Genomic DNA, 18,881 nt, shown 5'->3' with positions numbered 1-18,881 from the left:
GCTTCAAAACCGAAATTGTAATGGAAGATCGGGGAGTCTTACCTAGATTGGAGTAGCATTGAAAGATTTGGTAGTACTTGGTTGAATGAGGGGTGCCACGGTTTCAACAAAAACAAATGTTGCTCTAAACTCCACTAATAGTCATATAGAATCATATGTCTATCCCAAACACTATTAAACACCACCACAAAAAACTCTATATAGAGGGGTAAATTTGTATAACGCCTTCTAAAATGGGTTGCCATGCATTTAAGATCCAATTGTGCAATTTAAGGATGCTCAATCAAAACCCTTGAAACCTTTCAACCATACCTAATTTTATAAAATATTTTTCATTGGCCATCACTTCTTTTAATTTTCTCATCGAAAAGCCATAGTTGGGGAAGTACTGACATAAAGGAGAGGTTGTAACAAAGGGAGGGAGCCAAATGTCCACACACTAGAGTCCCACGTCCATGGAATATCTGCACATGATTTCCTTTGTCTGAATGTTGCTGCAAGAGTCATTGGATAAAAACTTAACATCTATAAAATTGTGCACAAATCACATCTCGAGAGTTTATATGTAATATTTTATAAATAAAGTTATATTTATTAATCTAATAAGTATGAAAATTATATTTATTATTATAATAATAAATAATAATATAAAGAAAAAAGTTGAGCAAAAGGAAGAGAGACACATACATAATTGAGTAAGACAATGAGAAGACTATCTTGAGGGAGAGGGGAGATACGAAATTGAGGGGTGAAAAGGACAAATAATTAATATAAATTTAAGATAACTTTTATAAATAAGTTTTTTTTTTTATGAGACCAAGACAAATAATTACTAAATATTTAATATATTGTAGAAACAAAGAGATGCTGAAATAAGCAACAATTAATATTGGAAAAACATGTCACATGACTTTACAATTTTTTTTAATTTTTTAAAATTTGTTTCCAATTTATTTTCAAATTTTAACAATACAAATTATTATTAATACCATTAATAAAAATTTAAGATAATCTTTAAAAATAATAATAAAATTAAATATTTATGAAACCAACAGCTTAAGGAGCATAATGAAACCCTACCTAATCATCTTTATAATTTCTCTTATCTATCTAATATATTGAATATCCATTTAAATTTAAGTATTATTTAATTGTTAAATTTCAAATTTCAATTATGTAACCAGTCCGGTCAAGACGTATACTGAATAGACGTTGCCCCGACTTCCCTTGTTGGGAACATAAACCATTCAATAATCAATAAAGAAGCCTCCAACTACGTGTACACACCGATCTAACGACGTGGCATCTACTGATAAACAAAAGATACCGTTGCTCATCATCTTCTGCTGCATCAAAGTGTGGGCCTACTGTGATTTCCAAAGCACATTCCCAATCAAGTGGCTACAGATTCTTGGAGAATTGTAATGGAGTACCCAAATTAATAAGAAGTAGGGGACACAATGTCTACGAAAGTAGGGGAGCCCTTCAATGGGTGGTTGCAGAGAGTGAGAAGAAGTGGGGAGTTCAGTGATGTTACGGTCATAGTAAATGGCCAGGAATTTCAACTTCACAGTCTTCCCCTTGTTAATGCTAGTACTTATTTTAGAAACATCTTGTGCTCCTCAACCCAGGTAAAAATAATAGAGCTGACAGATTTGGCAGGAGGAGCAGCAGCAGAAGCTTTCTCTTTGGCTGCAAATTTCTGCTATCTGTTAAAACCAGAGTATACTTTTCACAATGTGGGTCACATTAGAAAAGTTGCAGAGTTTCTGGGCATGCCTGACCTAGTAGACGGTACTAAGAAATTTTTGTATGCCAATGTTTTCAGCAACTGGAGTTTGTCTGCAGATTTTTTGGGGCAATACCAGAGGGTGGGAGATGTGGCAGTGGATGAATACATTGAGACAAGATGTGTAAGGGCCATTGTTAATGGGTGTACAAAGGCATTTGTTGAAACGAAGCAGCTGCGCGTACAAAAGGCCATGTTGTCAGCATTGACTCCATCTCCATGCCCATCTCAGCAGCTCACTGAGATTTTGGTGACAGTGGCCCAGCTACCGGACCGGTACTGTAACATGAAAATCCTTAAACCTTCACCATCTTGCTGTGCATTGCATCTTGTATATTTAGTAATTGAAAAACACTTATTTTTTTTTCATGTTTTCTTTGTTATTTGTGTGGCCTCAGATTAAGAGGCTGTACTGGGTTGAAATGGCACTATATGTTGAAGTTTGATCCCTACATGATGTGATCCGAAAAGTTTTGAAACCACCAAACATTTTTTTTAATTCCATTATTAAAACCTATAACTTGGTACTGGTGGATATGATCTTCAACCTGAAGATCCAATCAGGGTCTTTATCAAGATAGCTGCTTTCGTTAGTATTCATGATATACATTTTAAATAAAGAAATAATAAAAAATATATAATCTATTGTAGAAAGTACATAAATTACCTCAAAACTCATATAATTGCTGTATGACATTTTATTTATTTGCAGCTACATGTGATATCGGAAATGCGTACACTCATTGCGATGCCTTTACTTAGGCCCTTCAAACCCCTTCTGAACCCTTCAAGCACCTCTTTGCGCCCATCAGGGTCTGTATTGAGCTATTTCTTTGACGTGGCACTGTTTACTGTTTAAGTACCGGTTTCTATTCATGTTATTCCCCACTTCTATCATAGGTTATTGATTATTTTAGATGAGTTTCTTGATCAACTGCCTGGTAGGCTTCATTTTTCAAGCCACCTCACTCATATTTGAGTATCGTGTCTCTGAAGATGAAGGTTGCAGCTAACTTGAAACGTTGGAACAAAAAAGCTAACGCAATTTGATCCAGAATATTTATCTAAAATGTTGTCCTGCCAAAACCTCTGGTCTATATTTGTCTTGATTGTTTAGAGTTTAGTTGCTTCTGCACGTATGTGCATAGTGGATCCATCACGTCTAACCTCCCATCGATGCACTTTTATCTAACTGAAAAGAAACTATTCTCGTGAATTCTGTTAATTCTTATATATAGGTCATATTTATATAGATAATAGCAGATGTTCTAGTATATATTTTCTATTTGGTGAGTCAAAAGAATTCACAGAAGAATATCCGCTGTATGAAGGATATTTTCTATTTACTTAATTGTTCTTAGTTTTAGTTGATCAATTCTTTACAGCTGCTCAAGATAGCTCATCGCATTGAAAAGGCAGGTTCTTGTAGATTTTGTATAGCAAGTGTCTGATGCTGTTGCAGTGTTAGCATAATCCATCTTTCAAGAGTTTTGATTTGTATGAATTCAAATCTCAACGATATTTATTTCAATTTTCAGCTTATCCACGGTTGAGGTTTTGTAGTGGTATTGACTCTGACTTAATGTTCTCTTTGTATCGTGGAATTTTGCTTTATCTCATGAAGGATTCTCTAATGCTACAGAATATTTATCTTCAGGTAGTTAGTAAACACTATTCTCTATTGAGAAGAGAGATTTTCTTTTGGCTATCCACCCTATATTTTTTCCAAACTTTTTTCCCAAACTTTAATGATTGACGCCTAACATATTTACTGTTTTTTCCAAAAATTTTTTATTTCTTTTCTTATTTGTAAGATAAGAGTATTTGTTTCACTTTGACATTTTGATAAGCATTTGTAAATTATTATTTTCTATTGGTAAGGTAAGTTTTATTATCTACAAGGCAAACTTATACAACTTTAAATAAGCAGGGATTTCATGAAAGCTGTCTAAAGAGAAGGCTCATGACAAGCTCCATGTTGTTAACTATTAGGCCTTTAAAAAACGTGATAGGCTGCTGTGCTGTCTAGAATCAACCCAAGCATAACGTGAGTGAGTTACAACTAGTATAGCACATGCATTGTACCCTTGCTAGTGGCATTGACTTAATACTCTTGCTCTTTTGAGAAAAGCTAGCTAAGCAATGGAGGACCTGCTTGATCACTCTCTTTGCATGGAAGAAGAATGTTGTGGATGGTGGCAAAATGATTGTGTTATTCGAGTTGCACTTGTACGCACGCTCACTTTTTGAGGGAGGATCTCTTGATGGCAGACTATTTTGTGTATGGATTGGGATGGAGTTTGTTGTTGTTAGGTGAATCATTGAAGTGGTTCTATTGTCGTTATTCTTATGTGGATAGGAGGTTCACTAGCTCTAATCCTATTTAACATGTTTGCGACAAAAAGAGGAAATGTGTTCAGCCTTCGTTCGTCTAGCTCTGACAGCTTTTCAATTGTGAGAATTTGCCAAGATCTAGAGGCAATGAAAAGCACAAATAAGAGAGAACAAAATGTGAAGAATAAACTATATTCCTATCAATGATGCAAAATACTGATCAACTGGATCATCAAAAGTTGTTACATAAAATGTAGGATAAGTCTGCTTATAGAGACAAGGCTAAGAGACGAGAGCACACAATGATGACATGTGGCTCAATGAGATGCAAGGGTAGGTAGGGGTAGGTAGGAGAAATAGAAAAATATTCCACATGAGGTGGATCACCCACCGAAGGTGGAATGTAACAACAAGATCACACCATAAAAGGTGGAAATTCTCCTACATACACACTCTCAATGCATGTACCTAAATAAACTTAAGTGTAATTATATCCAAGATGAATAAATAATTACACCAGCATCTATAGTGCAAGTTCCCTTGGAGAGAACTCTTCCCTTGCCTGCCTTTACTACTTAGCTTGTTGGATTTCATTAGTATCTTTGTTTTTTGTTAGACTTGGTCTTCGATAGACGTTTCTTAGATTGGCAAGTTCTCTTTGATCTCACTCACCAGTACCTTAATCCAATCTTACTTTATACCTTGACACATCAAGTGAAAAATTCCGAGTGAGGAAAAGGGGAGATCAAAAGAGGTGTGGGTTTGATCTGTACGTTTGTTTATTTGATTGTTGAGCTGCTTGATTTATTTTTGCATTCTTATACGTATTTTGACTTTTGGTTGGGTGCCTTGTGATGTTATTGAGGAATTTTGCTTTTTTTGTTGATTTTTTGGTTCAAGTTTGTCTAAATGAACTAACTTGTATGAATGTAGGAGTAAATCTACTTTATATTTTTGATTTTTTTTGCAAATCAAATGTTTTCTAATTAATCTACTTGGGAGGAAAGAAATATTTTCTTATATTGAATGCAACTAAATGGTTTTTCCGAAATGCAATTTCTCTATTTTTCATTTTGCTTGCATTTTCTTGTGAGATTAATGGAATCTCTCATTCTTTTTGCTTAGATTTGACAAGAGTTTTTGAATCTCTTGGTTTTCATTTTTATCTTGATGAGGGTGTTGGAATATCTTTATTTTTGTGTTTGTGATATAATCTAAGAAAATAAATATAAAGCAATTAATTTAAATCTAAATCTACTAAAACAAATGAAACATTCCCTAAATATAAACCACGAAACCATAACAAATGTTACTTCTCTTGGACAATTTTGATTGTCTATTCACTAATTAAGCTACTTGACTTTTCAAAAGAAATTTAATTTCAAAAAAAGAACCTAGGAAATGCAGAAGATTCAAAGAAGCTTTAAAGAAGCCTTGTTTTGTTGGTGCACGTCCATAGAAGATCCAACGTCTCTCTCTTCTGCAGCAAAAGGGTACTCCTGGATGACAGTGGTATATATGGAAAGCTAGATCAATGTAAAATTGAATAATGACTTGGGAATATAGAGAGAAGCTTTGAAGCTTCTAAGGCTTTCTAGTATGGAATTGTAAGTGCCCAAAATTGCTTGGGCCAACATAGCAGTCCAATGATGACCTGGTAGTCTAACACATGACCCACACGGCATAAAATATATCTTCTTAGCATTTTTGAACTTGATGGCCGTCTTTGCTAGCGTCTTTTCCATCTTGTTCAGCCACCAGCTTGACTTCCAAGCTTCCATGTCTTTTTGAAACCCTTTTGAAGACCTATAACCAAAGGGTTACTCGAGAGACCCTAGGGTCACCCAAGTAACTTGGTTTAAGTCATACAGTCACCTAGGCTATCTGCCCTTGCAAAAGGGGTGACCTAGATCCCTAAAAGTGGCAACCCTATCGTTCTTGGAGGCCACATGGTTGGTTTAATTCGAGCTATGCTTCTAGTTGTGAGTTGTTTCCAGCCCTAACTAAACCTTATCTTCCCACTACTGATTCTACTCTCCCTTTGACTCACAATCATCTCTTCAATTGTTTCCCAGTCACCTCCTCTTGATCGTGGAGCTTCTTACTTCAAATGCTCCCCCTGCAATTGGCATCTGGGAGGTTGTTCATTTTCTGAATTTGTAGCCAGCTCTTTGCTAGAAGCTTTCATTCCATTCCCTCTCTCTCACAGAGGACTGCAAATCACATTTAGAAGAGTAGGCTATCCTTGCACAACAAGCCCCATCCACAGTATTGAATATTCTTGTGCTCTCTACAGGACTTCTATGCCTATTTTCTGTTTTCCTTGGTTAAATTTTATATAATTTATAAAATTGTCTATCAAGCTGGTCACATTAAGAGATCAGCAATGAGTCCAAAGGGAGGGTCATGAAATAGAGAAAGACCCCTGATACAATTTGTAGTTTTGGACAGTGACAAAGAAATCTGGTGTACTAATGACCTATGCATTTTTTTATTGAAGATTTTGACTTGAATGGCATGGTCATTTTGAGGGAGTCTGTGACAGCTCTAAAACACTATGTTACTGGGTGTAGCTAGTAAAGCTTGTGTCCTGGTATGGGTACATTTTAGGTATGGCTACGGTTCAGGTATGAGTTGGGTTCTTCCTGGGTGCCTGGGTTCGTTGTGGGCCCTTCTATGTGAAGGACCCACAACAAACTGGGCACCTAGGAAGTACCAAGGGATGAAGATCATTGCCTTAGCGTGTTGACCTATATTGGGTCTCGGTTGATCTAGGTTATGAACCGACTTAATTTAACGTGTGGATTAGACCTCTCGATGTGTTTCCGGGATGTCTTATTTGTTGGATATTATTTGTTTGGTCTAAGACCGACATGTTTTGTAATTATGTAATTGGTTTATTGTTTGGTGGCCGACTTGATTGTTTATGGTCGAGGGTTTGTATATATATGATGTAAGATCTCATTGTAGATCATCATGGGAATTAGGATATAGGAATGGGATATGGATGTGTAATGTGCGAATAATGTAATATCATTCAGGCAAAGGATTTGGTCGATCATTGGAGATCGAATTGGGTTTATGTAAGAGGATTTAGTCCTCTTGTATTGAGCTTAACCGGAACTGTACTCAGGTATAGGAGATGCTATCTTTGCAGTTCATTCCTTCTTCCGAATTGTAGTCTGGATTTCTATGTAGTCAGTGAGACTCCTTTTGTGATGAGCAGTGCGCTTTAGACTGTTGGCCTTCCTGCAAGTGCAGGCCCCTCATTTGTAATTCACATACTTACTGCAGAAGTATTTATCTGACTGTGGGTAGGCTTCCCATCGTGGTTTTTCTCTTTACCGGGTTTTCCACGTATAAATCTTGGTGTCATGTGGATGGTATTTATTCTTTGATTATTGTTTATGCTTAATTGGTTTAACTGCTATTCCGGTATTACTTTTTGGGTTCCGGTATTAAAGATTTAATTGCTAAATGTTTTGGTAATCTGTGACAATTGATTCACCCCCCCCTCTCAGTTGTCTTCCAGTGATTTGAACTGTCTAATACTTGTCACCCCGAACCTGAAACTCGATATCCTTCTCTCGCCTCCCTTTCATTCCTTCGGTCTTTCGAACTCCGGAGTTCCCGACTCCTCATCCTTAGCAATGTTTTCCTAAAGGCCCGATGTTTGATCTCCGATGATAAACAACACTTTCGGATGGCATGATCAACACTCAAGGATTTTAATGCCTAACCAGCTCCTACAACTTGTCTACTTTTATTCATGTAACTATAGGGGCACATTTATTGTATTTTGCAAGTTACCATAAGTGGAGTCCAAGGCCATGCCTATTTATGGTTGCTTGATGGGTTTCATGTCAAGTCTGCATACTCCAACCTTGGATTGTCAGACAATCAACCTTCTAGAAGTACTTTTCTTCTTGGGATTGTCTTGTTAGGGTATGGTTTGGTTTCTTGCACGCACACTTTTGTTAAGTCCGACCACTTCCCATCTTCCTAGGCTGACATTCTCCTGTACACGTTAGAGTCAAATTTTCCCTTCCTTGATCGCTGGTTTCTTCTCTGTGATTAGTTTTCTATAAATAGGCTGCTAAGCCTCATTGTAAATGGTTCTCTCCTTGCTAGCTTGAACTACTTTTGGCTCTTTCACTTCTCTTGAGGATTTGTATATTTTTCTACATTTCTGCAATTATAAGTTAGGTCGTTGGCTTGTGAATGAATTGAAATCATCATTCTTGCTTCTCTTCGACTATGCATGTTTTGTATGTCTTCTTACCTTCATGTTAGGTGTGTATTTTGTAGCTTTCTCTCACACATATGCTGTGTTAACTTGTTTCTAAGTGTGATTTGTGGAAAATCTTCTTCCCTTTTGGCATTCAACAAACCCCAATCTCCATACATGCGTTCGGTGTCATTTATACAATCGAAGTTTGTGCATCTCCATAGTATTTTGGTTGGTTCCTTGGGTCATTTTGGGGCAAGGAGAGAGACATCTCTTATCTTGGTGCATCACCTCTATACTTTTTACATTTTCTCACCTCTTTTCTTCTACAAGCTGTTAGAGTAGGTTTAGGAGTAGAATTTGAAGTGTTGAGTTGGTTCAACACCTGCAACTGGACAAGGAAGGAAGTTGGCCTTCTCTAGAGATTCAACCCTCTTGTGTGAGGTCCCACACTTCGGGATTGTTTCCATGTTTCACAAGGTTGTTGGGTTGATAGCTCAACAAGGGTGCAAACTTTTGTGACAACAGCAACACAAATCTTTTATCCACATGATGTTGAGAGAGTCGAGGAACTTGTAGAACAAGTTATCTTTAAAAGTAATTCTCACTCTGTTTCTAATTCTGATATGCCTGCAATGTCATATCAGGATCCTTTTCTTGTTCATATAACTGAAGCAGCAAGCAGAGGTGGTGGTGGGAATTCAGTAAAACTGTAAAAGCCATAACACAATAGGGTGATCAAGGGGCATCTTCTTGATCACACCCCATCATTATTGAGAAGCTAGAGGCAGTAAATGTGTAAGAAATGATGGTGATGACAATGATCCAAATGGAAGAAAGTGGATAGCCAAGATGACTCCTTGTCAACTAAAGGAGACTAGAAAAGAAGACAAAGGAGAAAGAAGAGCCACCTAATGATGATCAATTTCTGTTGTCAGCCATACCAATGCTAGAGCCAATTGATCTCAGAAAGATCAATTGTTTGATTGATTGATTAATATTTTGTGTAGGCAGCATTGTAAAGGAGGCAATTTCCAAAATTCAATCCTGATTTGTCTGATACAATTCATGCTCAGTAAGAAATTGCAAAGGCTGGCCCTACAATGTAGGTATGATTTAACTCTCCTAAAGATCAAAATGTATTCGATACTGCTGTTCTAAAAGGGTATGTAACTTTGGACAATGCTAGAGGAGAAGATTTCAAGATACAAGTCATTTTCTCCCCCAAATTGATCAATGAGATGTTCTCTACATGGTGGATCAAGTAGTCAAGTTTGGTAACATGCAATTCAGAAAATTCCTAGAAAGGGTGGTGTAGTTAAAAGCGGAGAAACAAACCCTTGTAGAATATATTGACAAGGTCTATGCAAGGGTGACTACTCAAGCTCCTATTGCAGATGCCTGTTACTTTTAGTAAGCATCATGGAAAACTTGCTTGTGAATGAATGGAGTACTTATGGAACTACATTTAAAAGAATATCATCGATAATTCCTATTCAGCATAGGAGTTGCTTTTGTCTCTGTGGAATTGAGCACAAAACCTGCAAGGCTATGCATGTAGGTTGAAATTAACACATTAGGAATTCCTCCAGAATCTAAGAGCTTGGAGCCAAGTGATAGAATCTTTGCAACAAATAGTAGATTCGAATAATCACGTCTTTCACAAAAACCATGTGGGAGTCAGTCTTGAAGCAACATTGGAATGGTTCTTAACTCTTCAACACCGTTGCAACATTTGGAAGGATCATGCCAATCTTTTATTGAATATACCAATGAGGCTCACCAGATCTTGAAAGAAATTGTTTTAGCTTTTTCGAAGGTAAGGTATGGTATTTCCTCTTCTAATATTGATGTATGGGATATTTTTAATCCTTAGGAACACTAAGATTCAGTTTTCTCATAGGTTAGCAAAAGGATAAAGAGGTTCATTACCCCTCAAGCTGAAGCAATTATTGATAAAACATTCATCAAGGAGGCATGTGATCTCTCTATTGACATTCTCAGCTTGCAAAACCAAGTGGAGAAAGTTGGAAGCAAGAAAGTACAAATTGATTGTTGCCTCCTTCAACAGAGTTTGCACCCGGAGGGTTTAGGCCATTGGATCTCTTTATCATCAGCATGGTCATTGAAAAGTGGAATTTTCCTGCTATAGGACCTTCCTCTCTCTAGGGAATTAAAGTCATTGTTGAGCTGGATAAAGAATGATGGTTTTGTATGAAATGTTTTTCGGCTGTCTTAATAAGTTTCAATGATATGATATATTTTTAAAGTCACCTTTGAGTTCATGAAAAAAAGACCTTTGACTTTATTAGTTTCAGTTGTTTGAGGGTTTCAAATGTATTCAAAATAGTTATAAGGTAGTTTCAAGTTAATTATGACTTGTAACTTCTAAGCTGATCATGAAAGGGTATCCCCCTTCACTTTTATATATCTTTCCATACATTAACAACAAGGAAGCATAGAAGAGAGTGTTTGATACACATGTAAAGACATTGTAAGTGATTGTGAGACTTCTTGCAAAGTTTTTAGGCCTTGAAGGGCCTTGAAGATTTTGACATTGAGAAGCAAATTCTCTGCTTAATTTCTGCAAGACATCACATTTTGGTAAAAGGAATTGGTCATCCACAGTTAGTTCTTGTTCTATTCCAAGTGGGTTCACATTTTCTTACAGATTAGCACTATTGGATAAAATTTGATTTCAATTTGTCTAAGTGGTGTAGTTTTCTTTAAGTATGCAGTTTGAATGATTGATCTCTTTGAAAAGCAAAATTGTATATATGTGAATATGCTTGTATATTCCATCATGTGTGATATTTACACAAGTTTTTAACAAAATGAAACCTTCCCTCACAATAGAGTTGGGTTTTAGTCCTGTAGGCTGCCTCTTCTAATAAATTTTAGGGATAACAAAACCAAAACCAAGTATTCTTGAGGGCAGAATTCAGAGATGGATTATATAGTGTTGACAATGTATCATATAAGGCGTCGTCTTTGCCATGTTCAACATGATAGAAATTGGGCAGTTTAGAGTTAGAGTCTTTAATATTTATGTCAATTACAAGACAGTTCTGTTGCAAGAACTGTTAAAGTGTCAATCAGTTTGGGTGCCCAAGCTGATCATTGGCAGGTTGATGTGTCATGAACTCTCTAGGTGTCAAAGATGCTGCATGATCCTTTATTTGAACATTTCCTTTGGTGACTCGGCTTTGTCTTCTTGTGCATATGAAACCTGAGGAAGTGGCATGCACTTTGCAGTTTGATTGCAGGTATTGTGAAATGGTAATTATGGTATGCTGTAAGTCTTACAGGGAGTGTTCATAGGGCTACAAATCCAATCTGGATGGGTTTGGATCAGTCTTTGTAGCTCTCTATGACCCCTAAAATGTTTTGTAATTCCCACATTACTTTTGTAACTGCGAGTGGCGTCTAAGATGCTTTACAATGCCATCATTACTTTGCAACTGCCCTTGACACCTAAGCAGTTCCATAACTCGTTACTTTTAATCTTAGTTACTGACTTGGTAAAAAAATTAGGCAGATTACAGGTACCAAATGTCCCGGAAATGGATTCTGCATAGAATCAGCACAGAATTGGTGCAGGTTTGGAATTTTGTGGCTGAATGGTATTGAGGTTTTGAAATATTCCGAAAAAACCTCGGCTTGCATCACAGAATGGTATCCACTATCTTTATCTCTGCTGCAACAACTGCATTCATTTGGTCAGTCGGATCTACTGCATTTGGAAGATGGCGAACGAAATTTGATTGATTTCTATGGGTGGGGCCCATCATGATTGGATTCGCTCAGCAAAGGTTCGAGTTTTAAAACCCTCCTCCCATGCAACAGTGCCATAGATTCACTCATAAGCCTTCCTTCGTTGAAGAAAGAAATAAGCACCCATCAGAGGCTATTGGGATGAATAACAGCTTGAAATATCAAGCAATTGATTTTTTATATTAATTATCTATTATTATAATGTTAAATTGTATATGAAATGTTTAAAATTTTATAATTTAAAATAATTTAATAATCAATAATAAAATAGTTTTAAATTTAACCTAGTATATTAGTATATTGTTTATTAAATTTATAATTTAATATTAATAATAATACAAAATTAAATTATAAATTAAACACTTTAATATATGTTTTTGTACAGATGTACCTAAACATACAAAGCCCTCCAAAAATTTATTCTGTACCGGTGTACAATACCCACAAACCTGTACCAGAATTTGATTCTGATTCAACAACTTAGCCTTTAGTAGCTTCTATGCTGATATTTTTTGTAACACCTCCAGTATGATATGTATGAGAAGATTCTTTGTATCTCCTGTCATTCTGATGACATGTTGATGTCTTTGACCTATGACTCATTTAATGTATGAGATCTAATGCAAATAAACAAAAACTTCAGTTTTTAACCTAGAGCCTAATTACAATCTAGATCCGTAATGGTGACTTTGTTTTGCACACCTTCTGAAAATGCTATTCAAACTATGGTATGTATAATTCTATTTTAAGTATTCTCAATTTTTGCATGTTTTTCTAGAGGTTTCTGATTTCAATAGTAGAAATTAAAAGGAAAATAGTATCAGATTTTCTTTCCAGAATTTCTACTCTTTCTGTTGTAGTTGGCTTCCATTTTTTATCTGTTAAAACATAAGAAGTTGGATATTCACATGCTAACAATGGTATCAGAACTTTTTTTTTGCTGATGATTCACCTCAAGAAGTCTCCTTTGACTTTGCCTTTTTCTTCTACTGCTCCCCATTAGTTTCCTTTGTTGGATTCCTACAAGGGACTTGCTATTTTTCTTTTCATTTACCTTTTCTGATTCTCTGCTTACTTTGAGCCTCTTCTTTTTGATGGACTACTCTCCTTAAATATTGCTTAGGGATTCAATGATGACTGGTCTGGTCTCACGTTGACCTTCCACAGTCAATACTAAAAGACATAACACCGCAACTTTGAAAAAATATCAGCTTTGCAATTGTGTAGAAAACCATAGCTTTGGGACAACAGGTTTCAAGACAATGATGCCTCGCCAAATTTGAATAGAAGGGGCTATCATTAGCTTTAAAAGCTGACAAATATTATGTTAAGATATGCTGATGACCCCCATGTTATGTTGAATTGATTCTCATGGTCAAAAACTTATAATAAAAAGTAGCTTAAAAGATGGTGAATGGAAATTGCATAAACACCACATCTTCTTTAATTGCATATTCTAATCCCATTATTTATTTAGTGTTCATACTGTGTTTTTCCATGGCCTACAGTTGATTTCCATGTCAAATGTATAATTAGCTATTTAATATGCTAATGTATTCTTATGTCAGAGTCACATGTCATCTTTCTTGATGAGAGAACTGGTTTTTATTTTCATAATATTAAGATTGAGTTGTGTTTTCTCTCAATCATTCATCATTCATCAAAGATTTGAATTATTTTGATATAATTTCTCTCCGTAGTAAATAACCTTACAGTGGAATTCATGTGAATGTAATTTTAAATTATTGTTTTTCTTCTGCCCATTGCCAGGATATAACTAATTTTGTTTAGGTCAGGGGATTACTATTTTAGGTCATATTCATTTGTTCATTACATGGTAATGATCACTTTCACTTTGTTTTGATTGGTCTCTAACAGGTATGTCCAGGATGTGATTGATGCTCTTGTCAAGTGCCATCTTAATTTGCATATAAAGTGCCGACAAGGTAGAAATGTCCGGGGTTGGGTTGACTCTCTAATACATGAAGAATGCAAAACCAACAGAAGCAGGTTTTGGGTCATTGTCTGTCTTTCAAGAATGCTGCAGAAGAGTTGCTCTACTGATCGCCCGTGGCTGGAACTCTCCTCTCAGTATTGGTGCAGTCTTTTAGAAAATGCAGATCTGTTGGCAGAAAAGGGGGATTTGGAGGAGGAGATGCAAGAAAAGCTAATCAATATTAAATCATTCCTTGAGTATAGGATTGGAGGAAGCTTGAATGAGCTTGATGAATACCTGCATTGTTACAGGTTTAGTACACAAACATTAGTTAGTTTGGTATCGCATTTTAAAGATAAAGATGTTGGAGAAAGAGAAAGAGAAGAAGTTTCCAAGGAAGTTGACAGTTGTTTGTGGAGTTATGTGGACTGTGGTTCTATCTCCCCCTCTGATTTTTCATTCATATTTGAGTCATTTCCTCATTCATTCCGACAAAGCCATGACTTTCTTTATACAGCCATTCAAAAACTGGTGGAAAAGCATGGGTTATGTATTGAGGATGCACAAATGCTATGGAGGCTTGTTGATATATCTAAACTCTCCCCAGAAATATATGACAAAGCTTTGAAGAATACAGCCTTTCTGTGCCAGCCGCATGTACTTGAAAAAGTATTGCAGAGACATAACCAAGAGCTTGAACAGATGGGAGATGGGGAGGACAACACAAACAGAGATAGAAACAAAAACAATTTAACACATATAATGGAAAAAGTCATTAAAGCAAGCCTTAAACTCCTTGAGGAGAATTCTCGGCGTTCTAGAGAGATTTTAGAACTCCAAAAACAGTATGCCTCTCTAATTGAAGGTAGAATTGGAATTCTGAGAGAGGAATGTGAAGCCAGCCCAGACATGTTCAAGCCTGTGTGAAAGAAGCTGTATCAGCCATGCAAGAATGGCTACAAGTTGATAATTCAGAATTAGAAACTCAAACAGCTACTTAAGCAATGCATTGTAATCTCCAATCCACTCTGATTCTTGTATTGTATGTATAATTTACATTGCTCGTTTATTAACTACCATGGTTTCCTTGTTGTAAATACAGGAACAGTTATAATTCTTGGTTTCTTTTCCTCTTCTTAATCTGAAATAAATTCAATTGAATGAAAATTTGGTAAATCTCATCAGTTTCCATTTGTTTAAGAAATGAGAAAATCATGGCAATTTGGAAGTACAAAGCTTTACAACAGAGTCCCAGACTTTATAATATTAGACCATTTAATCATAATTGGCAAGTCCAATTCTTTTATTTATCTTTAACTTTCTGTAATTGTTTAACTAATGTTTAATTATACAAAAAGAAAACTCACAGTTTGGTCTTCTTTGTGATGCATTTTTCTTGAAACATCTTTCAAGCAACAAGCTTGGGAATTTTTTATTTTTACTTCATCCTCCCCTGATACATCTTTAACTCATAAATGCTTCAAATTGATAATATGTTCTTGAATGACTGCTTTTTGGTTTCTTTTTCTTCACATCTGTAAGTGACATGTTTTAATGTCAACCTTCCTTTTCAATCTAACATGAAGTGTAGTATGTGTTCATTTCAGTTTTCTTATGAACTCCAATCTGAAGTTAGTATATGTAATGTCCCCTTCTAGCTAGACTTCAGTTGTCAGCAGGATTAGCATATCAGTTGACCCCCGTAGGCTAATGGGATTGGATAGAGGGTCCCTTGTGGCAGAGACCTAGTCAGTGAATGGTTTATTTCTTCTCCAGAGTTTAGTAGATTCAGGCTTGGCCTTTGCAGAGGTTTTAGGGCTCAGTTTCTCATATTTACTATTTATAGTAAGTCCTTGGGGTCATGAGAGTCCAGAGTTACTATTTATAGCAGGGCACCTGAATGTATTATGATTGGCAGTGTCGATCCTGTTGTTCAGTTGGTTTGGTGAAATATGGACTTTTGCATAAGTTATAACATTTAATTATTATTAAAGGTGACTTTAATAATAATTATTATCATAAAGTTATATTTTAATGTTATATTTGCACTTCATAACTCAAGGGTCCATTTATCATGAAAAGGGGGATACCGAGGAGATTATTATTAAATATTAAAGTGCAAACTTATAACATATTAAATGCAAATTAAATGGCTCTTTGGAGGGATCGACTTCTTAAAGAAATATATATTAAGGCTGCCAAGAGAAAATCGATTTCATTCTATTGAGCATTTGATAATTTCTAAGTTACCGGTACTTCATGTTTTGCCCCCAAATCCGGATACGATATGTATCGGATTCGGATTCGCCCTGGAATCCCTGTGGATTCGGACAGGGTACTGATTTTTACCTCCTGAAACGTATCCGTTTTTGGAGTCACGATTCCAGACGCATCCGGTGTATACGTGGCGATTCTATAGGGTTTTTTTGACGAATCCGCATCGGTCACAAATTTCGAGGGTTTTTTCACGGGTCAAATCATGTCTTTTAACGTTTTAAACCCTAAAGCAAAGCTAAAAGTTAAAAAACGCGAAACCATTCCACGCCACACACAGTGAAAAAGGAAAACCGAAAAATGTAGGTGAGAGGAGGCGCGACGACGACACAGAGGAGGCGAGACGGGAGGTGCCAGGGCAGGAGGGCGACGGCCGACGACCAACCCCCATTCTTTCCGGCGCATCCTCCATTTTTTCGAGCTTCCTTGCAGGTTTTCAATTATAAATTTTATTATAGTTTGTTAAGAAAATTATCATAGTTTGTTAAATAATTAAATTTTATTATAGTTTTTAAAAAAATTTATTGGTTTGTTAAATTTTATTATAGTTTATTTAATAGTTTATATAAAATTAAATTTAATAATTTATTTAAAATGAAAGTAATTAAATTTAAATTTTTAATTACAAAATTTATTATAAACTATAGTTTGTTTAATAGTTTGTTAAATGAAAACAAACAAACTATTAAAAATATAATTTTTCATTTTTAAATAATAAAACCATTTTCAATTTTGCTAGTTAATAATAATTACTATTATTCATATTTATAATAATAATAATTATTAACTAGCAAAATTGAAAATAGTTTTATTATTTAAAAATGAAAAATTATATTTTTAATAGTTTGTTTGTTTTCATTTAACAAACAATTTAACAAACTATTAAACAAACTATAGTCTATAATAAATTTTGTAATTAAAAATTTAAATTTAATTACTTTCATTTTAAATAAATTATTAAATTTAATTTTATATATTTAACATTTAGAATCTATTGTTTACTATTAATTTATTAAATATTAATAATTATTTTTTAATTTGTTGTAGAAATCATAATGGCAACGACTACTAGCTCTACTCCTCAAAGCTCTACTCCTCAATGGACTTTCAAAACTGACCCAAATTCACCTTTATGGAAATATGTCAAAATAATAGACCAAGTAAAAGGTGGTGGAACATTTTTATGGATATGCAACTTCTGTAGTACGAAAAAAACTAGCTCCTATAGTCGTGTCAAAGCCCATTTTTGTGCCATTCCCCAACAAGGAATCAAACCATGTCTAGGAAAGGATGGAAATGGGATGTCACCTCAAGAAATAGCAGGATATATTAGAGAGCAAGAGGAAGCAGATGCAAGAGTTGGTCGTGCCTCAAACCATCATTTGTTGACAGGAAGAGGAAGTAGATCAAAGAGGCCCCCTACTTCTCCATCTTATAGCGATTTTCCTGATATCGTGGTAGAGAGCCACCCATTCTTGGACCCAATTAGTGAAGAACCTGTTATTGTGAAGAGAAGCAGGGGACCATTAGAGAGAGCATTTAAGAATGATGCTAGAGAGATTGCAGATCAATCCGTTGGAAGATGTCTATATGCAAACGGTTTGTCATTTAATGTGGTACGATCACCATATTGGCAGGATATGTTGAGAAAGGTAAATGAGGCTCCACAAGGGTACACAGGGCTAGGTTATGAGAAGGTGCGTAGCACCTTACTAGCAAAGGAGGTAAAAAATATAGACAATGCATTGGCTCCCATTAGAAATTCATGGAAACAAACAGGGGTGTCCATCATTTCAGATGGATGGAAGGATACCAAAAATCGGCCATTAATTAATGTAATTGCAGTGTGCCCTAAAGGGGCAATGTTTCTGAAAGCTGTGGATTGTGAGGGACAGGTGAAGGATGCACAATTTATTGCTAACATCCTTATACAATGCATTCAGGATGTGGGACCTCAAAATGTTGTCCAAGTAATAACGGACAATGCAAAGAATTGTAGAGCTGCAGGTATGTTGATTGAGACACGGTTTGAACACATATTTTGGACACCTTGTGCTGTCCACTCTCTCAACCTCATGCTACAAAAGATAGGCAGGAAAATACATTGGATCAAACAAATTTATGTTGAGGCTGAAGAGATCCAAATTTTCATCACAAACCATAACATGTCATAGGCCATTTTCAGATCATTTTCACAGTTGGAGTTGCTAAAGGTAATTGAAACACTTCAATTTTTAAAATCTACATTTCACTTTGATGGTTACTTAATTTTTATTTTTTTATCATGTCTTCTTTGTATTCTAATTTTTATTTTTAATTTTTTAATAGGTTGCTGAGACTCGATTTGCATCCAACACAATCGTCTTGAGGCGACTTGTGAAGGTGTGACAGCCACTTGCTAGCATGGTAATTAGTCAAAGTTGGTCCCTATGGAGGCAATCCAATACTGAAAGGGCAGCAAATGTAAAGCGCATGATCCTAGATGACACTTGGTGGGATCGAGTGGAATATCTTTTGAGTTTCACTGAGCCCATCATGAGTATGAT

General features: G+C 35.7%; 1 protein-coding gene across 1 annotated transcript; it reads left to right on the top strand.

Moving 5' to 3' along the window:
• Positions 1-1,287: 1,287 nt before the first annotated feature.
• On the top strand, positions 1,288-15,186 carry LOC131041887 (BTB/POZ domain-containing protein At1g03010). The gene is made up of 2 exons (XM_057975118.2): positions 1,288-2,065; positions 14,004-15,186. The coding sequence occupies exons 1-2, from the start codon at positions 1,461-1,463 to the stop codon at positions 14,986-14,988; spliced, it is 1,590 nt and encodes a 529-aa protein (XP_057831101.1). The 5' UTR covers positions 1,288-1,460; the 3' UTR covers positions 14,989-15,186.
• The last annotated feature ends 3,695 nt before the right edge of the window (positions 15,187-18,881 follow it).

Source organism: Cryptomeria japonica, chromosome 7 (genome assembly GCF_030272615.1).
Source record: "Cryptomeria japonica chromosome 7, Sugi_1.0, whole genome shotgun sequence".
Taxonomy (NCBI): domain Eukaryota; kingdom Viridiplantae; phylum Streptophyta; class Pinopsida; order Cupressales; family Cupressaceae; genus Cryptomeria; species Cryptomeria japonica.
Note: the sequence above shows the minus strand (reverse complement) of the source record. Positions and strands in the feature narration are given on the sequence as shown.

What these genes read in the sequence shown, in the direction of transcription:
- LOC131041887 (XM_057975118.2), top strand. Translation starts at nt 1,461, where the DNA reads ATGTCTACGAAAGTAGGGGAGCCCTTCAATGGGTGGTTGCAGAGAGTG. An exon ending in GTGGCCCAGCTACCGGACCG is followed by an intron (nt 2,066 to 14,003) that starts GTACTGTAACAT and finishes GGTCTCTAACAG; the next exon opens with GTATGTCCAGGATGTGATTG.